The 27,856-nt window shown below is 44.6% G+C and overlaps 2 protein-coding genes across 2 annotated transcripts in view; both read left to right on the top strand.

Annotated features, from left to right (window-relative positions):
* Positions 1-261: 261 nt before the first annotated feature.
* On the top strand, positions 262-26,366 carry YWHAB (tyrosine 3-monooxygenase/tryptophan 5-monooxygenase activation protein beta). The gene is made up of 6 exons (XM_066626582.1): positions 262-344; positions 14,092-14,393; positions 17,555-17,678; positions 23,486-23,649; positions 24,093-24,188; positions 24,563-26,366. The coding sequence occupies exons 2-6, from the start codon at positions 14,100-14,102 to the stop codon at positions 24,617-24,619; spliced, it is 735 nt and encodes a 244-aa protein (XP_066482679.1). The 5' UTR covers positions 262-344; positions 14,092-14,099; the 3' UTR covers positions 24,620-26,366.
* The window catches only part of PABPC1L (poly(A) binding protein cytoplasmic 1 like), a 34,059-nt gene continuing 30,310 nt past the window's right edge, over positions 24,108-27,856 (top strand). The window contains exon 1 of the mRNA XM_066626583.1: positions 24,108-24,188. The gene's annotated coding sequence lies outside the window, so the exon portion shown is untranslated. The remainder of the gene's footprint in view (positions 24,189-27,856) is intronic.

Genomic DNA, 27,856 nt, shown 5'->3' with positions numbered 1-27,856 from the left:
GGGGGAGGAGAGGCGTGCAGTTATCTCCCCTAGCCACACAACAGACCAGGCCGCCGTGCCCCGTTGCCATGGCTACCGAGCAGCATTCCCTCGCGCGCGAGCCGCCCCGCCCCTCTCCGCGGCCCTGCTGGTCCAATGGGGGAAGCGGATGAGGCGGAGGGGCGTGGCCTTGCCGGGGGAAGAAGAGGAGGGGCGTGGCCCTGCCGGAAAAGGCGTGGTCCTGGTGCCGGAAGTGGCTGCGGGAGCCGCAGGGCGTGTATGTGTGTGGGTCACAGGGAAGCGGGCTGCCGCGCTCCGGAACTCTGGTGTGAGGCCTGCTCTCCGAGCCCCCCCGCGCGCCTCAGGTGAGCGGCGTTCCCGCCAAATTCCCCTCCCCTCCCCTCAGTTCAACGGCTGCTTCTTAACGGCTGCCCCTGAACGGCTCTGAGGGCAGATCCTTCGCCCTTCCCCCCCGCAGTGAGCGAGGGTCTCGCGCCGCGGCCCCCTCCAGCCCCGGCCGGTCCCTGAGAGGGAGGCGGGGGGCCGCGCTGGGCGCTTTCCCGCGAGCGGAAGGCCCCCCGCCGACGCCCGCCCTGGAGCTGCCAACCTAACGGGAGCGGCCCCGCCTTTGCAGCGGGAGGGGTGCCCGCCCGCCTCGTCGTCCCTGCAGCCGGCGGCGTCACCGCCTCTCAGTGCAGGCGGCCCCACCCTGGCTGAGTCACCGGTGGGGCGGGGCGTGGTCACCTGTGCCCGGCCAGCCGGAGGTGGGCTCCTCCTGCAGCCATGCTGCTGGCCAGAGGCCCTCCTGACCCCGCAGGGTCCGGCTGCCCTTGCAGGCAAGGCAGTTGGTGGGTCTCTCGTCGCAGTTGCCCCCTCCCCGCACACACACCCTAAGCTGCCATCCCATACACACCTACTTGGGTGTAAGCCCCATTGACTGTAATGAGACTTACTTCTGAGTAGAAAGGCAAAGGATTGGGATCTGAGGCTGCCATCCTGTCCACACTTACCTGGGAGTAAGCCCCATTGACTGTAATGGGACTTACTTCTGAGTAGATAGGCATAGGATTGGGCTCTGAGGCTGCCATCCTGTCCACACTTATCTAGGAATAAGCCCCATTGACTATAATGGGACATACTTCTGAGTAGACAGGCATAGGATTGGGCTCTTAGGACAACCAGACATCCTCCTTTTCTAGGATACATCCTTTTTTAGCTTTGTGTCCTGGAAAAGAACTTAAATGTCCTCCTTTGACCAGGCAGTGCAGAGCCTGCTTGTATTTAATAAATTGCATGTAATGAATTATATGTAACATAGTTTTAAATTTAATAAGTAATATAGTGTTTCAATTAACCACATGAAATCAATATATGAGTGATTTTAGCTTTTATTTTGTCATGTCCTACATTTTTCTTGAATGTTCCACATTTTGAGGTGCCCTGTCCTCTTTTGTGGTTGTGTCATCTGGTCACTCTGCATCTAGTGGGTTTGGATTTCAGCAGCCTGACCTCCCCACCCAGTTACTTCACAAGGAAGTGAGCCTTTTTTCCAACTTCAGCAGCACAAATACGCTGAGGCTGCAACCTTTGGATTACTTGAGTTCTCCCCTAAAAACACACCTTCCCACTAGTGCACATGCTGTTTTTCATTGCCAAAGTTGGTTTTCTTCAAACCTAATGAAAAATTTGTTTTTGGGGTTCCAAGGCCATTTTTCATCAAATTCAAATAGTTTGCGGCTCTTCAGTCTAGAAAACAGTTGCCTGAGGGGGGACATGACTGAGACATACAAAATTAGGCAGGGGATGGATAAAGTGTGAGAGGGAAAAGAATATTACCCCATTCACAACACCAGAACCGGTTACATTCACTCAAATTGAGTATTGGGAGAGTTAGAACAAACATTAAAAAAATTTCTTTGCCCAGCATGTAATTAGTTTGTGGAACTCCTTGCGACAGGCGTTCTGGTGATGGCATCTGACCTGGATGCCTTTAAAAGGGAATTGGACAGATTTTTGGAGGAAAGGTCCATTACAGGTTACAAGCCATGATGGGTATGTGCAACCTCTTGGTTTTGGAAGTGGGCTACTTCGGAATGCCAGGTACAGGGAAGGGCACCAGGATGCAGGTCTTTTGTGTTCTTGTGTGCTCCCTGGGGCATCTAGTGGGCCACTGTGAGATACAAGAAACTGGACTAGATAGACCTTTGGCCTGATCCAGCAGGGCTTATGTTAACCTGATGTTACTAAACCCATTTTCTGTGCTACTATGCTGTGGCACACTGGTGTGCTGCAGATGGTATGCAGGTGTGCCATAAGAGTTTGGGGGAGGGACATCTGTTTGTAGGGCAACTGGGGACTGCCAGCCCCTGTTGTCAATGTGTGTGCCTTGTCAGATGTCAAAAAACTGATGGTGTGTCTTGACAATTTTATGTCATACTGATAAGGTGCTAAGATGGAGAAGTTTGAAAATCACTGATCTAGGGCAAGGGAAATCATTTATCCCTTAATAATACCCTACATAGTTTCAGGTGAAACATTTGTGTTAGTGTCTGAATTTGATGAACATGGCCTTTAAAAATAGAAAATGAATTTTTCATTAGGTGACAACTCTAGCCCTTTGTTTATACTTTCTTCAAACTGCTTGCTTGATCTCTTAAAAAGAAATGTGGGGTGGATTGCATTTGAAGCCTAGTTCAGTACTGTAATTGATTTTTAAGAAAGCTTATGTTAATTTTTTTTAAGTAATTGGGGAAAGAGGGTGAGTGGAGAGCTAAATGGCTGTCTTTAGTAGTTAACAGCTCTTGTTGAGGTTTGTAGTTCTTCATGACTAGAATTTATGACTAGAATTTCAGAGAACTTGTATACCTTATTTTGGGTTGAATAAAGGAGAAAGAAGTGGAACTTGGACAGTATTTTTCTCACAACTTGAGGCATATTCAAGGATAAATCTGTGTACTGTACAAATTCAGTATTTTTTCCATCATTTTGAGTTTGCTCCTCTTATGTACTTTACCTCGTTCTTTCCCCCCACCCCAGTGCCAACCATGTGTTCCATAATGGTGATTCCTGCTCACAATTGTACAATGTAGCCTGCTGCTGTCTGTAAAGGTTACCAATCTAGCAAGCTTACATTACAAAGAGGAGAATTAAAAAAAACAAAAAACTCTGATCCCTCTTGAAACCACACACAGGAAACCCTGTTGGAACAAAGCAGCTGCTCTTCCTAAACCTGGTTGAGATGATGCAACAAGGAGGAGTGACTTTCCCTGCCCCCCACAGCCCTTGTGAATCAGTTTGGATCCCCTTCTAGAACACATTAACTTTCCTTGCTTGGCTAATGGGGAAAGCAAGGCTCTCCTTGCCCCAGGATTCTGTTTATCTGGGAACACCTTTCAGATGTGGGGACTGCACCACAGATGAAGATGACTGTTTGAAAGCCTTTGTAATTTGCAATGCTGGAAGCTGGTGCCATGAACTCATTTGTATAATCATGGGAAAATCTCTGAGGAGTTAGGAGTGCAGTAAAGATTGTAAAGGATAAGCTAAAAGTACTGTATAAATTAGTAGTGTGTGCATAGTGGTAGTGTTCTATTTAGCAGTTGTTTCAGTTTAACTCAAGTTGTGGGCCTGTGTAGTCATGTACAACAACCAGACTTGGGTGGGTGTGTAACCAGCCATTTCAGTAAGACGTAGTGACCTATTATAGGGGGCTGGGTATACTTCCATAAACAGGGCATGCAGAAGACTTCCTCTGCATGAGGATTGCTCCTGCTGAATCAAGAAGATGCCTTTGCCACCATAAAGGCTAGAAAAATCCCTGGTACTTAAATGACTTTGGATGTCTAAAATCTGCTACTGATGCCTGCAAATCGGAAAATACGCCTGTCTGTGGTACAGTGTGAAATTTGGAAAACTCTAGTATAATCTAGTCAATAGTCTAATAACCATAACAAACATAACCAACAATTACATTATTACTGTAGGCCATAAATATTTTCAGTACTGACATTAGGGAGCTGAACAGTTAAAAACTTAAATACAACCTGGGTTCATCAATGTTTTTAACTTTCCTATACAGCCAAAAGAGTTCTGTAATAGTCTCCATGAAATGTAATGTTAAAAAAAAAAATGCAGTGGTGATAAAATAATTTTTTTAAAGGGGGTTTTGCAAACAAAATACTGTAACAGGAAAATGTCCAGTTTAGGATGACTGCTAGAATGGCAACAAACAGCAGCTGCAATGTCAAAGGTACACAAGAAGCTTCCAGTCTCAGTTCAAGAACCCATAGCAATGGTTCTCACACATTTAGCGCTGGGACCATTCATTTTTAGAATGGGAATCTGTCAGGACCCACTGGAAGTGATGTCATGACCAGAAGTGGCATAATCAAGCAGGAAAATATTTAACAATTCTAGGCTGCAATCCTACCCACACTTACCCAGGAGTAAGTCCCATTGATTATCATTGTTAAAAGAATAAACATAGTAGCTTGTTGAAAATACAGGTCTGTAACATTTCTCCAAATGTAGTCACATCCCATGGTAGCATCAAGTCTAATATATTAAAAATAAAATATTGAAATGAATGGAGACCCACCTGAAATTGCCTCGCAACCCACCTGGTGGGTCCCGACCCACAGTTTGAGAAACACTGCCCCATAGGTTTGGGTTGAGTTCTGTTCCCCCCCCCCCCAAACACTCTCTACAGTGATTTTTTAGTTTGGTTTGAATTGCTCTAGAGCAGCCATTTTCAACCTTTTTCAGCTCATGGCACACGAACAAGGCACTAAAATGGTCAAGGCACACTACCAGTTTTTTACTAACATTAAATCACTACATTACAATTAATTGTTAATATAATTAGTACAATTATATTACTACATGACAAAGAAACTCACAAGAAACTTGGAGAGGAAAATATATGTGATTGTGAAAAAGGATGAACAATGTTATTAAAGTTATGCGAGAAAGTGCTGGCAAAGAGAGGTCAGATTGAGCACATAGGAGAGCTGCGGGGTGAGGGTCAATGAAGAGACATGAGTGAAACAACTACAGCAGGGATGTCAAACTCATTTTATACAGAGGGCCGAAGTTAGCATTCAGGGCACCTGCTGAGGGCCGGATGTGATGTCATTAAGCAGAAAGTAACATCATTAAGCAGCTAATGGCCAGAAATCAGCACTTTGTTTTCACAAAAAACTCATTAACTGCAAATGACAGAAGAGAAAATACCAAATCTTGGTCATATTTCAAGATATGGGGATGCCCAATTTTCAAGTAGGCTGCTTTTCAGCAGTAATACCTCAGCACTACTCAGCAGCTGAGAGCCTGAGGGCCAGATAAAAAGCTTCTGGGGCCGCATCTGGCCCCCGGGCCTTATGTTTGACACCCCTGAACTACAGGATTCAGCTGGAGTGGGGGGCAGAGAGAACTTGAAGCAAGTGATTCTTAACCTTTGGAAGGTGCGGAGGAGTGAAGGGAGGGACGGTAAGAGAGGTGCTGACTGCAATTATGAGATTTGGGGGGCAATGTGCCTGTGGGAGGGAGTGGGGTGGGGAGAAGTGCCAATTGCCTGCTCCTGTATTTAAGAAAAAGGAGTGCAACCAAAAGCCCAATCCTAGGCATGTCTGCTCAGAAGTAAGCCCCATTATAGTCAATGGGGCTTAATCCTAGGTAAGTATGGAGAGGATTGGGGCCCAATGCCCTTCCCCTAAAAGGCAAAAGGTAATGCAGCAAGGGTCGCTTTGGGGAGTTGCAGGCAAGTTGTGGCAAGGGAAGGGGACTTTCCAGGACCCTTTGAGCCAGCCAGTTCTTGGGCTGGTGGCCTCAGCAGACTCACTTGCTTCATACCTGCTTGCCTGCTCCTGACTCCGGCAAGCTTCTCTGGTCGCCCAATCAGCATGCAGAGAAGGCAAGGACTTAATACCCAATCCTAGGCGTGTCTACTCAGAAGTAAGCCCCATATAGTCAACCTCAGAAGCACAGTATGATTAAAGAAACCGGTTCCCTACTCTGAGGAGTAGAAGATTGTTCTTGACTTTATATGGAGTTCAAAGTGCAGCATGAGAAGAGGAGCGGGGTCATGAACACCAACCAGTCCTTGTAGATACCAAAAGGAGGCCAGAGGGGGAAGGAGATCTTTAAAAAATAGTTAATTTCTGCCTGATTTAAGGCTACTAGTTTGGGTAGAGGCATAAATGTATTTAGCATATTATATACAGTTGTGTTATTTTCTCTTCTGTTGCCATTGTGATACAAGCATAATGAATAACATTTCCTAGTACCTTGATTGGAAGAATTCTGTCTGTAAAGTCAACTTACTATTGTGCATGGCTGGTTGTGGTAAAGTTGGATAGCAAAAGATCAAAATGAGGATAATTTGTATTAGTGCTGATAAAGAAATATTTTGACTATAATGTTGGAATTGAAAGCTGATAAATTTTGGTTAGTCTTAAATCAGGGGTTACCAACCTATGGTCTGCAGACCACAGGTGATCTGTGGGAGTATGGGAGGTGGTCCACAAGCTGGCAGGGCCCAGTGGTTGGCAGATGACCAGAGCACTATGTGCTTGCTGCTTTGCCAGCATTTGTGTGGGCCCTTCCGCCCTCCCTTGGTCCAGATTGGGCCCAATTTTGGGGCAATCCATCACCCATTGGTTGTAGCACGACATCATTGCACTATCACCACATCATTGCACTATAATGATGACATCATTGCACTATCACCACATCCTACAGCTGCGCACTTGGTCTGCAATGGATCTGAGTGCATGCGCAGTGGTCTGTGCTTGCTGGCAGGTAGGGAACTGCTATCCTAAATGTTGTTAGTTGTACCCTGATGAATGTTGGGTGGAACCTTTTGCATTTAAGTGTAACGTATTTAGGGAGTGCTCATGACAACATGATTTGAACCTGTGTGAGTGAAGATCCTTATTTTCATTAGGATGATGTGCTAAATGTGGACAGAAGATACTGGTGCTAGTGCTAATGAATAAATGTGCTAGATATAATGTAGCATAAGCTTTTGTGGGCATTTTGTTAGCTGTCAACTGGCCAGTGTTGTCACCTGGCTGTGGTCAAATAAAGACATACAGCCATTGCATGCATAAACTGTGCTAGAGCAGGAAAGATAAATTAAGTTACTGCCATTCTGTTGGAAGGGGCTTCAGGGACATACTGTTCTTGTGTCCTCTGAAAGTAACCACCAGCTGCGCTGCCTGCTGGGAGAGCATTCACATAATCCACAATATCTGTCAATACTGCAGTTGCTCTTGCGTCAGCGTTTCTGTGACTGAATTATAAAGGAAGCCTTGCACACCCACTTTCAAAAGGATGTTGGCTTCCTGAATTTTGATCAAGATGAAAGTTGTAGAACTGGGGTGTTTCTCTTGAAATTTTGTTTGACCCCTTTGTTCTAGCAAATAGAAACAATTTGCTCAAAATATACATATGCTGATATTTTTAGCACTCATTTTGCTTTTTTGAACTTTTTGTCTTATGCGTGTTTCCCAAACGTTTTAGCACCAGGACCCACTTTTATAAATCTTTTGCAATCTACTGGACAGAAAGAGAGACACCTAGAAAGAAACATTTTTATGTATTAATATAATGATTAATAATAATCAGGGCTCTGTGCTCTGGAGGCTGTTAGAGACATTACATATTTGCTAGATTTTCCCTAGAGATGGCTTTCAAGAACTGTCCCCCACCCCGACCTTTACAGTCATCCAAGGTACCCAGAAGGCTGAACTGAAGAACAAGAAATGCAGTTATAGACTTCCAGACAAGACAAAAGGCTGACACTGGGTTCATACACCCAACTACTTGAGAAAATCAGAAAAATGTGATATTTTAATTTGAGAGTATGAAGATTACCTCATACCACAGGTTGGCATTCCAGCTAACAGTTTTCTTATGCAAACTGGGCAAAACCTTGCAAAATTGGTTTTGTTTTAGATGTTTCAAAAACTTTTCCTGACCCACCAAAAATCAACTTGCAACCCCCTTTTGGGTCCTGACCCACAGTTTGCGAAACACTGGTGTAATGGATTTATATACCTGTTGAAGTGCAACAAGTTGTCTTTCCCAGAGAGGAAAATTGAATGTTAACCTGTTTTCCCACTGGCTTTCTAATTGCTAAGGAAAACTAGTAACCACAATTGTTCCCTCTTGCAAACAGGTTTCATTAGACTGTGTTACAAATTTTAAAAGCAAAGAAGACACAGCCATTTTTTCAGTATTAAACAGGCCATGAAAACATTTTATACCAGAGAGCTTGCTAAATGTACCATTTTGGAATATTTTGCAAGTCAGAAATTTCAGTACCAATTTTCCATTTCTACAGTACTTAAGTGCCATCACTTCTGATTTGAGTGTCTTGTATAGTTCATGGAAATTGGAAGTAACATACTGCCACACAATCATGAGAGCTGTCTTTAAGTTCAGAACCCAAACTGAGATTTACCTCAAAGGCTCCTATAATCCATTAGGGAATACAATTTTACTTATCTTTGGTACTGCTTTTGGCTTTGCCTGTCCTTCCAAGTGATTTTCTCTGCCCTCTCTGATTCAAAGTATTGAGAATCCAGTGTGTACTCCAGAGTACTAAAATTAAAAAATGCATGTGATGTTCTCCTCTAGTTTTCTGGAGGTACCTATGGACAAGGGATTACTTCCTTGCTCATTCTTTCTAGGAAGCATCATTTCCACCATGATTTTGAATATTTTATTCAGACATCCCTCCCCTGTCATATTTCCTTGTTTCCAAATACTTTTATCATTCAGAATATAGTTCTATTTGAGCTCTTCTGCAGCTGTCTTTAACAAGATAAGAAGCAGTGGATAGTATCCAAACTGTTTCTTTGTGCATCTACTGTTATTCAAGTGGAAAAATGTGCCTTATGAAAGAATAAACACAGACATCAAGTTCTTTAACATGTCTTTTTTAATAGCTAAGAATACTTCAGTAGCAAGTCTTCCATCAAGGCAAATCATAGATCTGAATAAATGCTGTAAAGCTTTAGGGCGCTTTCCTAACCAACTTTCTGGCACTGGATTAGCAGTGCCAATGGGGCATGTGCTGCATCCTGCAGTTGGGGAGGGGCAGACATGGAGGCCTCTTCAAGGTAAGGCAATGTTTGTTCCCTTACTTCGGAGTTGCATTGTTCTTATGTCAGTGCTGGAAAGTTGGTTAGCATTGTGGTCTTAATGTTGGATATTTTGTAAGGAATAAAATTGGATGAAAAAGCATTTGCTCTGTGATGGATCGTGGATAATAATTCAGATATCTATCAGATCCAGGTATCTATCAAATAATCCAGGTATCTATCAGACTTTCAAATTGTAAAGATGCTATGTAAGAGTCGTAATTTCTTTGCAGAACTTATAAAGCTATGGTTATTACCACTTTCTGGAGACTTAGAGCCCAATTCTGAGTTCTGTACCTCAGTGGACTGCCTCACTGCCAAGCTCCCGCCTGTGCTAGCCCAGTGCCGGCCGGTGTTGGGCTAGCGAAGGGTGGTCACCCAGCCTCCGCGGTTCAGTGGTCTCCCGGACTGCTGAGCTGCAGCACAGTAGGGGGGGCGGGGAGGAGGTGTTCCAGTTCCAGGGGCTGTTAAAGTGCAAGGTGTATGGATCACAATTTCCTGCTCTGTAGTATGTGTACATGTCTATGCAAGTCATGAGGAATATTCTGTACCTGCCATGCTGGAAGGAAAGTTTCTTCCCCGCAATTAAGGAATCGTCCAACATACCACTCTTGTGGCTTATTGCATTATCTTCACATGTGTTATATCTGTGTTTTTGCTCATTTAGTTTGTGTGTTGTCTTTTAAATAATGATTAAATTGCACCATAATGCTTTCATATCATCTCCCTCCCCCTTCTTAGGAAACTTACTGAAGGGAGTATTTTCATGACTTCAGGATCATGAAGTAGGTAAAACTTGCTTCTGACAAATGTAGTGAATGGGAATATAGGCAAAATGGTGACTCTGCAGTGTTGCAGATTCAGCATTTGGAGGGAGAGAGTGCTCAGATGCTGGTAAGGTGGGACAGTTGCTGCAAGGAGGGACACAGAGATTCATAAGTATGTTGATAGTATATTTCAGTATATTTTCAACCAGTGTGCCATGGCACACTAGTGTGCTGTGAATAGTCTGCAAGTGTGCTGCAGGAATTTGGTGAAGGGTCATTTATTAGTAGGGCCATTGGGGGATGTGAGCCCCCACTAGCAGCACAGTGTGCCCTGTCAATTGTAAAAAAAAGTGATGGTGTGCCTTGACAATTTTATATCTTGTCCATGTGCTGTGAGACAAAAAAAGGTTGAAAATCACTGGTAAATTTGATACAAAACAAGTTCTGGCAGAGCTTGCCATTACTCAGAATTTGATATCACTTACCTCATTCAGAATTCCTCTAGCACAAACCACTGCTGATGGCAACATTCAAATAAGATGATTACCATTCACAGTGTATGCTTGGTAGATGTTGTACGAGTAGATTTAACTGGAAAATGTAGTAGATTTAACTGGAAAAAGATTTAACTGGGGAAAAAAGATTTAACATTCTTAAGAGTAGAATGAAGAACAAGTTAAATGTTTCTCTGGGCTGGCTCATGTAATTGGGATTCAGAGTTCATTATTTGTAAAAATAACTTCTGTGTGCACAAGTAAGGAATTCTTTATTCTATAACTGCACCCTTAAAGGCTCTTGGGACAATTTACATTTTATTAGGTTTTCCTTGGAGAACTCCACCTATGCAAGGAGATAATAGTGAGTTGTCTCATAACCCCACACAAAAGAAAGGCAAGGCAGTCATTGTCTTGTTGCTTCAATCTTGTGACCACTTCTTGACTTCAGTCCTTTACCATGTAAGATAGGTGTAAGTTAAGTCAAAGTAAGATGTGGTGGATATCCCTAATGGGATTGTGTAAATCCAGGACTCTTGCTCTTGGATGTTCTCACTCCTAAAATGTATTTGAATTTTACAGACAGGGCATTTGTTTCTCCTCACTTTGGATGACAAACTAGTTGTAATGGATGCTGATAGTTCAGTGTTAATGTGTGTCAAGGATCAGCTTATGCTTAATTTGACCAGCTATTGCTTGTAGTAGGAAGAGACTTTGGGCGTATTCCAAACCTGCACTGGAGCAGGCAAGCCAGGAGGCTTGTGCTGCATCCAACGCAGGCTCGTTAGGTGCAGCGGCTCAGCTACGGGCAAGGGGAAGCTCTTCCCCTTACCCCTGGGTAAGGACTGCGTGCCCCAGTGGGTCTCCTCGGACCTGCACCACCTCTGGAGGTGGCACAAGTCTGAGGAGAGCGGAGCGGCTGGAAGCCTCTCTGGGGACAGGGGTTGGGATCTGGCATAACTGCTGGGTCCCAGCCCCGCCCCTGGGGCCACCCATCACCCATCCTCCCCCGCCCAGAAATGCCCCCTCCCCGCCCCCATGCCTACCTTTGCTGCTTGTGTTGCCGCAAGTGCGCTGATATAAGCAGCGGCGCAGGAGCCACTGTGGAGGCTTCTACCTGCAACCGTGCATCGGCGCATCTAAATGCACCGACTCGGCTCCCACCCACGGAGGCGCAAATGTGCTTTATGGTACGTTTGCAACCCTCCAGGGCCTCCTATGCTGGTATAACAGTCGGTTAGGATTGCGCCCTTAGCCTTCTTACTTCCTGTTCCACAGAGGCAAAATAAGAGTGTCCCATACTCACTGTCCAATGAGAAGGCTTTATGGGGGTGAATAGCATGTCTGCTGCTTGTAGTAGCCCTGATATTCAGACAGAGAATGCTATTGCTGCATCCCAGCACAAGACTTATCCTGGTGACATTTGGAGAATCATACTCTAGCTCCCTCTACTGCTGATGGATCTTTAAAAAAAATGCAAAAACTTATATGGAAAAGAATACAGGTTGGACCTCAGAGTCAGTGGGGTATCCATTCCCAGACTCAGTGGATATCAAACGCAGAAATATTGAGATCCATGGGTAGGTCCATAGAGGGCCTCTGAATGAGACCCGAAGTGCCTCTTGGAGGCCTTTTCTCAGACCACCTCAGGACTTGACTGAAAGGCACTTCTGATTGCATCCAGAGATCTTCTGTGGGCCTTCCAGATATGGGTTTGGAACCTGTGGAGGGTCAAATCTGTGAGTTCTGAACTCACTTGTAAGGAGGACCCACTGTACTAGAATAATTTCCTATTGGTGGCCACAGTTAAACTTCCCTGGTGACCTAGCAGCCATGTTAGTGCATATAACACTGGAGGATGCTGAAGTTCTTCTGGAGATGGTCTCTATCTCCTGAGCTTCAGAAACTACCATATATACTTGTGTATAAGTTTAAAAAAATTATGCCTTAAAATTGACCCTTAAAACATGGGTCGACTTGTACACTGGCCAAGTTTGTAAGGTCTCCTCAGCTTATAAGAACACTTGCTTGGTGGAGGGGGGGGGGGGAGAGAGAGAGAGAGACCAGGCTTAGAAATAGGACACATGGAGGGGCGGGGAGGAAACAAAAGGAACTATTTTTACTTAGTTCTGAAGCAGCACAGAAATGGAGCTATTTTCCAAATGGGAAAGAAGGTGAAGGAGCTTATGGGACTTGTAGGCTTTGTGAAGGGTACAGTACTTTCATAGCAGCAGCCTTCACAAAGGCTATAACTCCAATAACCCCCTTCATCTTGTTTGGATAATAGCTGCTTCAAAACAATTAGTGGTAAGTTTTCAGGATCTGGCCTTGGGGAAAATCAGACAATTATCTAATTCAAAGATTTTCATTTACCCCTAAGTTTTACCCTCGACTTATCAATGGGCCATGGCAAATTCCATGATTTTTGGCTTGAAACTTGCCCTTGACTTATCCATGAGATTGACTTATACACAAATATATACAGTAGGTTTTGTAGAGTCATGATATGCTTATTCTTTTGTCACCTTGGAGTTTATCTGCTGCTAGGTGCTGATTCTAGAGAGTAATACTGGGGCCCTCTGCTGCAGGGAAACTGGTTCTGCCCAAACTGGACAGTCTTTACTTAGTCAAAGTATGTGATAGGAGTACGATATTAAGATTTATTTCTAGTGTATTTTGCACTGTTGAAAGGTTTCATACAATATTGCAAAACAGTTATTGCTAAATGCTACCTGTTACGTTATAGCATTTGTTGTTTGTATTGGTAGTACTTGAAAAATGAGAGGGATTGCAAGTTCTTGGTCCCATGCTCCTGATTTTTCCCTTATAGCATTTGGTAGGAGCCTTTCTTGGAAGAAGGAACTGAAAAGTGACATTAGCTATGAAGGATACGTAAGGCTCTAATAATGGAGAACAATAACCAAATTGTGTGTTATGTAATCTTTTATTGGAACAGTGGAGGATGGGTGACTAACTTAATATGGAAAATCTAAGGCTGCCTGATTCTGAACAACATTCTAGCTTAAACCAGTATTGGTGAATAGAGCCTAGCAAATCCTCTTGATTTCACCTGTGGTGAAGCCACCTAATGATTCTTGTCATGGGAGGGAAGTTTGCCTCTCCCTGGAATGGCTTGCAAGCCCCATTGCTGGCTTTTAGTTCCATTCTTTGCAGTCTGATCATTTTTGAGCCCATCTGACTTCCCTCAGAGCAAGAGTGTCTCTCTTATACGCTGCTTTCTTCACTGTCCCAGTACTCCCAGTTTTTTCTTTAGATGTTGGTGTGCTGAGGCTCAGTTCCAGGGTATGAAGATGGGTCTCATGGAAGCACAGAGAGCAGGGGTTTCTGATAGCATTTGGGTTGTGCCGGGCTTTGGAGTGGGCGTGGTTGCTATTCCTGTCAACTGTTTCTGTCTGCTCCAGAGTGCAATACAGTGATGCCCCTTGTTTTTCTTAAGCTTCCTGGCTTGCATGGAAGATTTGAGGGAGGGTTAGTGTCCAAAGTTATAGCTGGCTAGTAAGCAAAATCAAAATTTTGTGGGTACCTTTTGGTGAGCAGACCTTTCTTTGGGGTGGCAGGGAGCACATTTCGATGGTTAAAGATGTAGCGTATATCACACTTGCTGTCAAATCACAATTCTGTGTGGAGAAAATTGCCTGCATTGTTGGGAAATATGCTTACCTTAAACTGTTCTTCTTCCTTTAGGAATAACCATGGATAAAAGCGAACTGGTGCAGAAGGCCAAACTGGCTGAACAGGCAGAACGTTATGATGATATGGCAGCTGCTATGAAGGCTGTCACTGAGCAGGGACATGAGCTGAGCAATGAGGAAAGGAATCTCCTCTCTGTTGCCTACAAGAATGTGGTTGGTGCCCGTCGCTCCTCCTGGCGTGTCATTTCCAGCATTGAACAGAAAACAGAGCGGAATGAGAAGAAACAGCAAATGGGAAGAGAGTATCGTGAGAAAATTGAGGCTGAACTGCAGGATATCTGCAATGATGTTCTGGTAATAGTCCACTAGCAATTCATATAGCAACACTTGCTAAGGAGCTCCCATCTGTGAGAATATATCCCCCAATCAAGAAGGAGATATAATTTCACCCCTTAGGAAATCTAGTCTTGGTCCAGTGGCTAAAGATTTCTGGTTTGTCTTTAGCTTGTATTTCTTAAGACTTTTCATAAAACTTGAGCTTCTGTTGATCTACAAGAGACTCTGTAATCTTATGTGTCAGTAAGCTTGTATGGCCCACACCTTAGGTCAGTGATCTGATAAATATACATCATATGAATGACCATTGGGAGTGTCCATCTGACCTCTTTAAAATATCTACCACAGTTGCTTTCCAATTTTAAATAAATGAAATCATGCAATAGTCACCACACTCTCAAGTTAGAAGAGTTTGCTGCTCCCCCTTTCTACTTTGCTTAAGGAAATTAAATATGCCATCAGTGCATTATGGCAGCATTAGAGGTAGAATCTTATGGACAGACTTTCCCCCTGCTTTTGTTCTTCCTGAATGTGTGAATTTGTCTTGTACTCCTGGTTTTTTAGGAGACAAATGAAAAACCTTTTTAGGAGGTTCCTCCAGAGCAGTGTTTTCCAAAGCAGATTGCAATGCTGCCCCCCAAAAATATTACTTTACACAGCATGTAATTAGTCTATGGAACTCCTTGCCATAGGATTTGGTAATAGCATCTGGCCTAGATGCCTTTAAAAAAGGGTTTGGACAAATATCTATAGGAAATGTCCATCACTGGTTACAAGCCATAATGGGTATGTACAACTGCCTGATTTTAGAAGTAGGCTAGTTCAGAATGCCAGATGCAAGGGAGGGCACCAGGGTGCAGCTCTCTTGTCTCATGTGCTCCCTGATGCATCTGGTGGACCTTTGTGAGTTGAAGGAAGCTGGACTAGGTGGGCCTTTAGCCTAATCCAGCAGGGCTCTTATGTTAAAAACCTTACATAGAGTCTCTGGAGGCTGTTTCCGGGAGGCCAGCCCGTGACCCACTCCATGGGCCTCAGAATGGCTCTGGGATGCAACTGGAACCTCCTTCCAGTTCATAGAAGCTACTTCCAGTTTGCTCCTGCAACTTCCTGTCACATTCAGGAGGCATTCTGAGGCCTGTGGAGGCTAGTGGAATGGGTTGCATTCGGGTGTGACCTGAAAGCAGCCTCCAGGTGCTCCAGGAACTCCAGGTGGCAGCATTGAGCATTGCATCATGACCCACCACGGAGCATGAAGTGGGTTGCAGCACTCAAAAGTTTGGGAACCACTGCCCTAGAGCAGGGGTGCTCAAAGTTTTTGGCAGGAGGGCCACAACATCTCCTGTGTCCGGGGCTGGAAAAAAAAATTAATTTACATTTCAAATTTGAATACATTTACATAAATGAATATATTAGAGATGGGAAATGAATGAATGAATTCAATCCAGTTTATGATCCCATTCACCCTAATAAGGGGGGGATCTTCATGCCAGTTTATGATCCCATTCACCCTAATAGGGGGAGGGGGAAATCTTCATGCCAGTTTATGATCCCATTCACCCTAATAAGGGGGTTCTTCATGTCAGTTTATGATCCCATTCACCCTAATAAGGGGGTTCTTCATGCCAGTTTATGATCCCATTCACCCTAATAAGGGGGGTTCTTCATGCCAGTTTATGATCCCATTCACACACACACACACACACACACACACAAATGGAGGGGGGGATCTTCCACACTTTCACATACCCGCCTGCTCACCTGCCCCCTCGCCCTCCCTCCTTCCCTCGCTTGGGCTGCCTGCCTGCTTGCCCAGCTGCATGTCTACCTGCCTGCCCATATGCTCCTGCCTGCCTGCCTGCCTGGCCGGCCAGCTAACCAGCCCTCCCTCCCTCGGGAGGGAGATGTGTGCTGCGAGCTGGGCTCCCCTCCCTCATGATCTCTCTCTCTCTCTCCCCCTTGGCTCAGGTTGCAGGAGGGGAGGGGAGCCTAGCCAAAAGGAGCTGAGCCCAGCCCATGGGCAAGAAAGAAGAGACTAGCAGGCAAGCGTGCAGGGTCTTTTATAGTGGGAAGTAACGCGAGACCTGCAAGTCTCACGTTACCTTCCCACTGTAAAAGGCCCTGCACGCAGGCTGGGCTCGTCTTTCCTTTGCTGCCACTGAGCTCAGCGGCAGTGAGGGAAAGCAAGGTGCGGAGCTCGCGCTGCAGGCCAGCGTGGGCTGGGGGAAGGCCGAGTGCCCATTGGAGGTGGGGGGCCCCCTGGGGGCCGGTTGGGGACCCGCAGCGGGCCGCGATTTGGGCACCCCTGCCCTAGAGTATCTGATTCCAGTAATAGTTGATCTTTATTCTTTGCTTCAGCAAAACAGACTTCAGTAGTGAATACATTGGAACTCTGTTTGCATATAGGTAAAACTGTAAAGTAGGTTGGCTGTTCTGTCACTTACTCTGTAGTCATATTGCTGAAGATCTGTAGTCAGGAACTGATCTGGTTCAGCTGGAAATTGAACATGGGGGATGCTCATCCAATACTTATGGGCTGCAGGGCTCCAAGTATGTGTAATTGAGTGTTCCCCTTGTTGTACACATTGTTTGACTGTCTTTTGAATTGCATGAAATTCTTCTGTGAATACAACCACATGGGCTTTCTTTATTTTGGTGCGGGGAAACACTCATTGCAAGTCGCCTTGCATTTTAAAGAACAATTTGCTGTCTGGTCTTCCTCTTTTAAAGATTATTTTAATTACGTCTCCTGTCTGCCAGGAGACAGTTCCTGGCAGAACATCTGATTAGGCATGAACTTTGTGGAAACACTACTTGAAAGTACTCAAGTTTTTGGTGCAATTTGGCTTGGGTTCTGCTACACCTAATTTTATCCACCTACTGATTTCACATAGCTGCTGTCCTTAATTTTGTATTTAAAGAAGCAAAATAAATTAGGATTTCATAGGAACTGAAGTATTCCTACAACAGTATTCCTATTTTCATACAGAATGGTAGCGACTTGAACTTTCAGTCTTGTCTGCTTAAATTAAGCAATTTCTGCCCAGTATTGCATATATGTAACAGGGATCAAATGTGTACACCTGTGGGCTGGGCAGAAATGGGTTAACTTTAGAGAGGTCCTGGTACATAAGTGAACATCATGATAATAACTGAGAAAAATGCATAATTGTGTCTTTCAGGAACTCCTGGATAAATACCTTATTGTTAATGCCACACAGCCAGAAAGCAAGGTCTTCTATTTGAAAATGAAAGGGGATTACTACAGATATCTTTCAGAGGTGGCTTCTGGAGACAATAAGCAAAGTAGGTCATTATATAAGATAAGCCTTTCTTAAGCACCTATAGGTTTGTGTGACACAACTAGTAGATTTCAAGTTACATTTACCTTCATAATTATTTAGAAGGCAGGGAGGTACTTTCTCATTTTTCCTGCAAACAAATTCATAAGCTCCAATGCAAAGGCAACTTTGCATGACTGCAAGAGTAAATGTAGACTTGCACATTGAGTGCTGCAAGTGACCGATGCTTTCGGCTTCCTACACTTCTTGTATGTCTTATCTTGCATGTTTTGACCCTGTTCAAGCTACACTCGTGCTTTTAGAATAAATTAATTGCATCTAAACCTTTGAATCTTTGTTATATTCTTTCACGTTTGGGGTGTGCTGTGCTATCTGTTATTTGGCTAAAGAATATGCCTGCACATATGAGACTATGCCTTACTATATGCCTCTGGGGCATAAGTCATGGGTGTGACCTCGGTGCAAGGAGCTCCAGGGTCTCAGGGAACGCATCCGCTCCCTTGAAGCCTTGGTGGCCAACCTGGAGAAGCGCAGGCAGGCAGAGGAGGACCGTGGGGAGACTTCCGGGGACGATCAGGCTTTGTCCCAACCTCAGGCGTGCAGCTCCTCAGCTGCCCGGGTGGGAAGTCTCGGGACTGGAGGACGTCATCCTGGAGAGGAGGGAAACAATCCCCTAGGGGGGACCCCTTCTCCAGGGGATGGGCCCGTATCCGAACGCACTCGGGATACTCCTCGGCGGGAGGGGGGTCGGGGACTTCTTGTAGTGGGGGATTTGATTATTAGAAACATAGAGAGGGTGGTTTGCGACGGATGTGAGGACTGCATGGTGACTTGCCTACCTGGTGCGAAGGTTGCGGACATCACTTCTCATCTAGACAGGCTAGTAGACAGTGCTGGGGGAGAGGTAGCGGCTGTGGTGCATGTTGGCACCAACGACGTGGGCAAATGTAGCTGGGAGGTCCTGGAGGCCAAATTTAGGCTTTTAGGCAGGAAGCTGAAAGCCAGGACCTCAAAGGTAGCGTTCTCTGAAGTGCTACCTGTTCCACGCGCAGGGCCAGCTAGGCAGGCGGAGATCAGGGGTCTCAATGTGTGGATGAGACAGTGGTGTAGGGAGGAGGGGTTTAGATTTGTTAGGCACTGGGGAACGTTTTGGGACATGCGGGGCCTGTACAAGAGGGACGGGCTCCACTTGAACCAGAATGGAACCAGACTGCTGGCGCATAACATTAAAAAGGTGGCAGAGCAGCTTTTAAACTGATCCCTGGGGGAAGGCCGACAGGAGCCGAGGGGCATCCGGTTCGGGACTCCTCATCCTATGGGATGAGGATGGGGAGGTTAGAGAACAACAAGACAAAGGCAGGGTAGGAGAAGAAATTGGGAAAGGTAGGGTGATGGGATGTGATAGACGGTTTGGCACAATGAGAGGATGCGGGGACAAAGGAGCGAATAAGCAGCCCATCCTAGGGCATTCCGTGTACAAATGCTTTTATGCGAATGCCCGAAGTCTACGAGCAAAGGTGGGAGAACTGGAATGTCTGGTGACAAGGGAAAACATTGACATAGTGGGTATAACGGAAACCTGGTGGAATGCGAAGAATCAGTGGGATACCGCAATCCCAGGTTATAAATTCTACAGGAGGGACAGGCAGGGGTGTGTTGGAGGTGGGGTGGCCGTTTATGTTAAGGAAGGGATAGAATCCAGCAAAGTAGAGATTGAAGGTGGGTCCGACTCCACTGTAGAATCTCTGTGGGTTAAATTAGCAGGCTTGTGCAGCGATGTAATACTGGGGGCGTGCTATCGTCCTCCAGACCAGAAATCGGATGGGGACCTTGAAATGAGGAAACAGATCAGGGAGGTGACAAGGAGGGACAGGGTTGTAATCATGGGGGACTTCAATTATCCTCATATTGACTGGGTCAATTTGTGTTCTGGTCACGATAAGGAAACTGGATTTCTTGACGTGCTAAATGACTGTGGCTTAGAGCAGCTAGTCATGGAGCCCACCAGAGGACAGGTGACTCTGGATTTAATATTGTGCGGTACGCAGGACCTGGTTAGAGATGTAAACGTTACTGAGCCATTGGGGAACAGTGATCATGCTGCAATCCGTTTTGACATGCACGTTGGGGGAAAAATACCAGGCAAATCTCTAACAAAAACCCTTGACTTCCGACAGGCAGACTTCCCCCAAATGAGGAGGCTGGTTAGAAGGAGGTTGAAAGGGAGGGTAAAAAGAGTCCAATCTCTCCAGAGTGCATGGAGGCTGCTTAAAACAACAGTAATAGAGGCCCAGCAGAGGTGTATACCGCAAAGAAAGAAGGGTTCCACTAAATCCATCCAGGAGGGTGCCCGCATGGCTAACCAGCCAAGTTAGAGAGGCTGTGAAGGGCAAGGAAGCTTCCTTCCGTAAATGGAAGTCTTGCCCTAATGAGGAGAATAAAAAGGAACATAAACTGTGGCAAAAGAAATGTAAGGTGATACGGGAGGCCAAGCGAGACTATGAGGAACGCATGGCCAGCAACATTAAGGGGAATAATAAAAGCTTCTTCAAATATGTTAGAAGCAGGAAACCCGCCAGAGAAGCGGTTGGCCCTCTGGATGGTGAGGGAGGGAAAGGGGATATAAAAGGAGACTTAGAGATGGCAGAGAAATTAAATGAGTTCTTTGCATCTGTCTTCACGGCAGAAGACCTCGGGCAGATACCGCTGCCCGAACGGCCCCTCCTGACCGAGGAGTTAAGTCAGATAGAGGTTAAAAGAGAAGATGTTTCAGACCTCATTGATAAATTAAAGATCAATAAGTCACCAGGCCCTGATGGCATACACCCAAGGGTTATTAAGGAATTGAAGAATGAAGTTGCAGATCTCTTGACTAAGGTATGCAACTTGTCCCTCAAAACGGCCACGGTGCCAGAAGATTGGAGGATAGCAAATGTCACGCCTATTTTTAAAAAGGGAAAGAGGGGGGACTTGGGAAACTATAGGCCGGTCAGCCTAACATCCATACCGGGTAAGATGGTGGAATGCCTCATCAAAGATAGGATCTCAAAACACATAGATGAACAGGCCTTGCTGAGGGAGAGTCAGCATGGCTTCTGTAAGGGTAAGTCTTGCCTCACGAACCTTATAGAATTCTTTGAAAAGGTCAACAGGCATGTGGATGTGGGAGAACCCGTGGACATTATATATCTGGACTTTCAGAAGGCGTTTGGCACGGTCCCTCACCGAAGGCTACTGAAAAAACTCCACAGTCAGGGAATTAGAGGACAGGTCCTCTCATGGATTGAGAACTGGTTGAAGGCCAGGAAGCAGAGAGTGGGTGTCAATGGCAATTTTCACAATGGAGAGAGGTGAAAAGCGGTGTGCCCCAAGGATACGGGTGCTCTTCAACCTCTTCATAAATGACCTGGAGACAGGGTTGAGCAGTGAAGTGGCTAAGTTTGCAGACGACACCAAACTTTTCTGAGTGGTAAAGACCAGAAGTGATTGTGAGGAGCTCCAGAAGGATCTCTCCAGACTGGCAGAATGGGCAGCAAAATGGCAGATGCGCTTCAATGTCAGTAAGTGTAAAGTCATGCACATTGGGGCAAAAAATCAAAACTTTAGATATAGGCTGATGGGTTCTGAGCTGTCTGTGACAGATCAGGAGAGAGATCTTGGGGTGGTGGTGGACAGGTCGATGAAAGTATCGACCCAATGTGCAGCGGCAGTGAAGAAGGCCAATTCTATGCTTGGGATCATTAGGAAGGGTATTGAGAACAAAACGGCTAGTATTATAATGCCGTTGTACAAATCTATGGTAAGGCCACACCTGGAGTATTGTGTCCAGTTCTGGTCGCCGCATCTCAAAAAAGACATAGTGGAAATGGAAAAGGTGCAAAAGAGAGCAACTAAGATGATTACTGGGCTGGGGCACCTTCCTTATGAGGAAAGGCTACGGCGTTTGGGCCTCTTCAGCCTAGAAAAGAGACACCTGAGGGGGGACATGATTGAGACATACAAAATTATGCAGGGGATGGACAGAGTGGATAGGGAGATGCTCTTTACACTCTCACATAATACCAGAACCAGGGGACATCCACTAAAATTGAGTGTTGGGCGGGTTAGGACAGACAAAAGAAAATATTTCTTTACTCAGCGTGTGGTCGGTCTGTGGAACTCCTTGCCACAGGATGTGGTGCTGGTGTCTAGCCTAGACACCTTTAAAAGGGGATTGGACAAGTTTCTGGAGGAAAAATCCATTATGGGGTACAAGCCATGATGTGTATGCGCAACCTCCTGATTTTAGAAATGGGTTATGTCAGAATGCCAGATGCAAGGGAGGGCACCAGGATGAGGTCTCTTGTTATCTGGTGTGCTCGCTGGGGCATTTGGTGGGCCGCTGTGAGATACAGGAAGCTGGACTAGATGGGCCTATGGCCTGATCCAGTGGGGCTGTTCTTATGTTCTTATGCCTGATAGTAAGTTGGTGGCTTTTAGCCTACCCTTTGTAGAGATCTCTTTATCACCCCTAAACTTTGCAGTGTGCTTGTAAGAAGAGCAAATGTATACATGCATAAGTAAATACACGTGCATGAGGAATGGAATCCTGCTTTTTTAAAAATTTTTACATTTTTGCTGTTTTTAAACTAGAGCTGTGCTGAAGAAATGGAGAAGGGGTACCTCTTCAGAATTTCGCCTATTGTGAAAGAGCTTCCCTCTTTGGCAGGCTTTATTGAACACAGTTAAGACTGTTCAAGATTGAACAATCTTGATCCAAAATGCCCTCTCTGTTTTCTCCACTCTATTTTTAGAAAGCAAAAATAGGAGTCGGGGGGGGGGGGGGCAGAAAACTTATAGCTTTCTGAGAGCTGCCATTTTTTTCCCTATAAGCCATTTCAGAATGACAGTATAACATGATATACAGTGGGCCCTCCTTATCCGCAGGTTCGGCACCCACAGATTTGGATGCTGACCCCATGTCTGGAGGCCTTCAAGGGCCTCCCGGATGTGACCAGAATGATCTTATGGTTGTACCTGGGAGGTACAGAGAGGCTGTATGCAACTTCCCTGGACCTCAGAAGGCCTTCTGGAGGCATCCAGAAGGCACTTTTGGTCACATCTGGCCCTTCCTGTAGGTTCCATTTTTCACAGAAATAGGTATCTGCCCTGGGGGGAGGGGGTGTCCAGGAATGGATCCCCTACAGATACTGAGGGCCAACTGTAATGTCATTACGGGGTGAGGGAATGGAATGTTGCCTACCACCCAAAATCTTGGACAATTTTCAGCTCACCAGCACAGCATGTATTCAGATCTTCCTGTGCCACTGCATGGTACCTGGCTTTCAGCTGACAGTGCTTTGTTGTGAGACTTTTCACAGCTTTGATAGGTTGTTGCTCTAGCACATTTTTTTCTCCAGATTATCCACCTTCTTCCTTACACAGTGCTGTTTGTAGGATTTGACTGTGTGATGACACTGAAGGCAAACTAAGCTAACTCATCAAAAGGACCATGCTTCATGAGTAAGAATTGCCCTCAGTGACATTATGCAGTCAAATCAGGCTGCACAGTGTTACTGTTACTAGGAAGAAAATGTAAACAGTGGTACTGAAGTAGCTAATTGGAGTTGTGAACACTAGTGAACAGGAATGAATAGGATAATGGGCATCCCCAAAATCTTTTTTTGCATCACAATAGCCACTGGCAAACACTCAGCTCAGTCATATGTCTAACAAAATCCTTTATTTGTGCTGCTCTTTGAATCATCCATGCCAAGAAGTTATTTCACATAAATTTCATTTTGTGTTTAACTGACATATCTCTTTTTGCAGCAACAGTATCAAATTCTCAACAGGCATATCAAGAAGCATTTGAAATCAGTAAGAAAGAGATGCAGCCAACACACCCTATTCGACTTGGTCTGGCACTCAATTTCTCTGTGTTCTACTACGAGATACTAAACTCACCAGAGAAAGCTTGTAGCCTGGCAAAGACAGTAAGCAAACTTCATGTTATCAGAAATGGTGATGGGGAAATGGGTTGGAGGGGGACAAGAGCTCAAGAGAACTGAGCTGCTCTGAATGTAGACACTTACGATTAAATAAATTGTGATCCAGGAGTGAAGTCCAAGATGGACCCATCTTTCCAAAACAGATTAAATGTTAAGCTAACATAACCAACTGAATTTTGGAGAGAGCCTTTTGGTAACTAGATGGACTTCAGTCTTCTGAAATGTGCACACTTCTCAATTCTAAAGAAGTCTGACGTCAATGGCAAATATATGGGCATGGTCCACATTGGGTTTCTCTACTTGGCCGACCAATATTATTATGTAAGTCTAAACTCATTGATACAAAATATGTATCTTTTAAATTGAGAGGAGGAGGACAGGGAAAGGAAAGCAAGACAAATTGTAGTAATGATTTGAATTTGTTTCAGGCATTTGATGAAGCAATAGCTGAACTGGATACACTGAATGAAGAATCTTACAAAGATAGCACTCTGATTATGCAGCTACTTAGAGACAACCTTACTGTAAGTATTCCTTGGGAAACATGCAGGCTCTTACTGTCCCATAAATTACAACCTGTTTTGAAGAAAGCATAAAGTTGAATCTGCTCCATATAAACTCACTGCCTTCAGACTTGTATTTTAAGCAGTCATACCTTTAGTGAAAAATTGGCAAGTGCCCTTATCAGGTTGCTTACAAACCTTTGTGTATGCCTGCAGGCTTCACGTGCTCATTGTTTAACTTCATCTAATCTCCGATCTTTAGTTCATCATTCATTAACTCTTCCACTCAAATAAATCATATTGTTCTGCTAGAGCTAACTGCCCCACCTCCCGTTTCCTGACCAATGTAATTAACTGCATGCTTTCAGCATAAACATGTTTGTATTTTCTTACAGCTATGGACATCGGAAAACCAGGGAGATGAAGGGGAAGCTGGGGAGGGCGAGAACTAATGGCTGTCACGCTTCACTATATGTTCAATGTCACTCTGTATCCTACACATTATATCCCTTTGTGCGACAAGCAAAAAGAATAGTACATCGACTTCACAACCTCAACGTAGCAAACTGTCTGTGGGGTAAAAACAATTGGTTGGTGTTCTGTGTATGTAAAATGGAGATCAGCTGAGCAATGGCATTCTGAACCTTTCCTATTATGAACACTTGCAGTTATGATTACTGTGTTTATATTTTTTTAACTGAACACTGTGATTATGAGCTTTGTGATTACAGTTGACTTTACAAAACTGATGGAATAGACACAAATCATGTAATTCTTTGGAAAGATTATCTGATATCAAAGTAGTCGAAGTACAATTCTGTTGTAAAGTTGTACAGAAAATTATAGAGATTATATTGTGACACTGCAACATGGAAAGGAAACAATCTATTGTGTGGCATTCCAGTTCAGTAGTTCACTTATGTGAATTTAATGGGCACGTTCATTCAGATTTTTTTTAACAATGCTGGACACACTGCTTTTCAGCCAAACGCTCATGTAAATGTAAACCTTTTCTAAGGCTTTCCCTTAAGCTGGGGGAGTGACAGCCTAACTTATAGATTCTTTACAGTGGCAGAAAACTGGGGCTTTATTTCTGGGTAGATAGTGCAGTGCTCTTACCATAAGGTACCACCGAGCCCTTCCCATAGCAATAAGTTATATATTTACAATAGGGACTATTCTAAGTACAGTAGTGAATTTTTAGTGTACTATCATGGAATTTCAATGGGATGTTTCTATTTTTTATGGCCTTATTAGTTTTCTGGGTAGTCACACTAAATAAGACTCCTTTTCCCCTCAAAATCTTATACCCTAATTTTTCTCTCCCCTCCACCTTTCAGGGAGGAGACCTGTAACTTTGAATAATTTGACGCAGCTGCTCTTTGCATGAAAAATGGTGGTCTCCCTTTTCTCCCTCCCTGTCGCCTTCCAATTTCAAGTCAGGGCTCCTTTGTGGTGTTAGTCTGAAGCTCGGAGAAGCTTAAGTGTGCAGGAGGACAAGTCCTTTGTAGATTCTGAAAAGCTCCCAGTGCTCCTGTAGTTCTCAGCTGTCAGTATTGGCCACTTTTGGGTCATAATCAAGATCAGGCTGATATTCAAAATTCCCCATATCTGCCTTAGAATAAAGACCATGCACATGTGTATTGCTTGTTAGCTTGAGGTACTAAAGTTCCAAATGTTTCCAAACATGTCCAATCAAATACTAGAATTCAGTAGGAGTTGCATGAATAATGCAGTGGAAAGATTTGAATACTCACCCTATCAGTCTTTTCAGTATCATTCCTCTGCCTATAACATTCCACATAGCTCATAGAATTCATCTGTTTGTCTGTCCATCTGTCTGCTGAAGAAAGAAATTCATGCACTGACTTCAAAATTCCCCTCTACTAGCTGAACAAATCGTGCAGTTATACTTGGCGCTTGATAAATGCAGTAGTGAATGTGGAACCGAGCCTGTCTGTATATCTGGTAGCTCTTCTTGCTTTGTTTCTACAGACCAGTATTTTGCCTAAAGTTTGCTTCTGTGACGGTTGTATTGCCTAGCACACACGTGGTTGTGAGAATAGTATAGCAAAAAGAAATACCTGGTTATCGATGTACTAGATTTATGTATGTCTTTTAAACAGTTCTAGTTTCACCTTACACAATCAGGAAAGTGTAAAAGAATTCAAAGACAATAATAAAAAAAATTTATCAGTTTGTGGTCTGTTAATTTTTTGTTACTATCATAGCTGAAGAATACTGTGGCAGTAGAGTCACCATGCTATTTGTGTCCTGTTTTTATACTAACTGCACTAGAATATTCTTAGGTATATGGAACTGATTTTATTCCTAGGGTCTAGGCCAGCCATTTACAACCACTGTGCCGTGGCACACTGGTGTGCCGCGAATGGTCTGCAGGTGTGCCGCAAGAGTTTGGGGGAAGGTCATTTGTTAATAGGGCCAATGGGGTTGTGAGCACCCCACCAACAGAAAGGTGTGCCTTGTCAATTGTCAAAAAACTGATGGTGTGCCTTGACAATTTTAGTACCTTGTCAGTGTACCGTGAGACGAAAAAGGTTGAAAATCACTGGTCTAGGCTATGGCTATACAACGTTTGTACAGAAGGAAAGAAATAACAAGCTGAAGTATATCCATATAGTTATGACTCAAAATAAGTGGTCCCCAAACTGGAGACCACTGTGCACTGGGAATGTTTTTCCTGGCACAACCATCGCTTAGTGTTCCAGAGTGCCTTGGAACTTCATGTCCGCATATTGGAACAACACGACGCTCTGGCAAGTCTTGTCTATGGTGCAATGCCCCATTGGGTATTGTGTCCAGATTTCTGGGCAGACACAAATGCCCGGACCATTGCGTTGTCCTGATCTGGGGACATTTAAGTCCTGTGGCGCTCTGGAACGCTAAGCGCCAGTGACAGGTGGGAAGAATTTGCCCAGTGTCATTGGTACCTTATTCGTTCTATGCCATATCTGAAGTCCCCTTTATATAGTACTTGGCTTATGGAAGGAGATGCATAATTCAGCCTTGCAGCTGAACACATTCACCAGGTTAAAAAAAATCAACAGTCTGCCTCTTCTATATGAATATACTAGACCTTCTGGTCTAGTTGTCTAGAAAGAATGTTAATCTGGGGTGCTGACTACAACTGGACATTGACCACTCTTCTTTGAGCCTCTATTTAAATATGGATATTTATTTATACAGGTATTTGTATACCACCTTTCTTTGGTTGTCAGATTTCTCTTCAGACTTTAATCCAAGGCAGTTTACATAGGTAGGCTGTTCTAAACCCCCGTAGGGATTTTAACAATTGAATTGTTCCAGCTGGATTCCTTCCAGGTCTGGTCTCTCTCTGGCCCTTCGCCTCCCACGCTCCACTTGACGGCAACTCTTCTCTGCCACCTAGGGTCAGCTCATCAGTATATCAGCGTGTCGTCAGTTCTCTGGTACTTCCGGTTGTTTCGAACTGGCAGCCTCAGATCTTCAGGCATACAAGGCGGCATTTCTACCAACTGAGCCAGACCTCCTGCCATATATTGCTTATAGGTTTTCTGTGATGGCTGTGAAAGACACCTTTTCAAACAAGAATTGCTCTTAGGTTTTGAGGCTGCAGTGAGGTAAGCTGTAGAGGCTGTGTGGCTGCCACAGCTTACCAGTTGGTCTGGCATTGACTAAAATATGTAGGT

This window comes from Tiliqua scincoides, chromosome 4 (assembly GCF_035046505.1).
Source record: "Tiliqua scincoides isolate rTilSci1 chromosome 4, rTilSci1.hap2, whole genome shotgun sequence".
NCBI classification, from domain to species: Eukaryota; Metazoa; Chordata; class Lepidosauria; order Squamata; family Scincidae; genus Tiliqua; species Tiliqua scincoides.
Note: the sequence above shows the minus strand (reverse complement) of the source record. Positions and strands in the feature narration are given on the sequence as shown.

Excerpts from the sequence above, each read along its gene's own strand:
- YWHAB (XM_066626582.1), top strand. The coding sequence starts at position 14,100 with ATGGATAAAAGCGAACTGGTGCAGAAGGCCAAACTGGCTGAACAGGCA. Across the intron at positions 23,650-24,092 it reads CTTGTAGCCTGGCAAAGACA|GCATTTGATGAAGCAATAGC; the intron begins GTAAGCAAACTT and ends AATTTGTTTCAG. Across the intron at positions 24,189-24,562 it reads TACTTAGAGACAACCTTACT|CTATGGACATCGGAAAACCA; the intron begins GTAAGTATTCCT and ends ATTTTCTTACAG.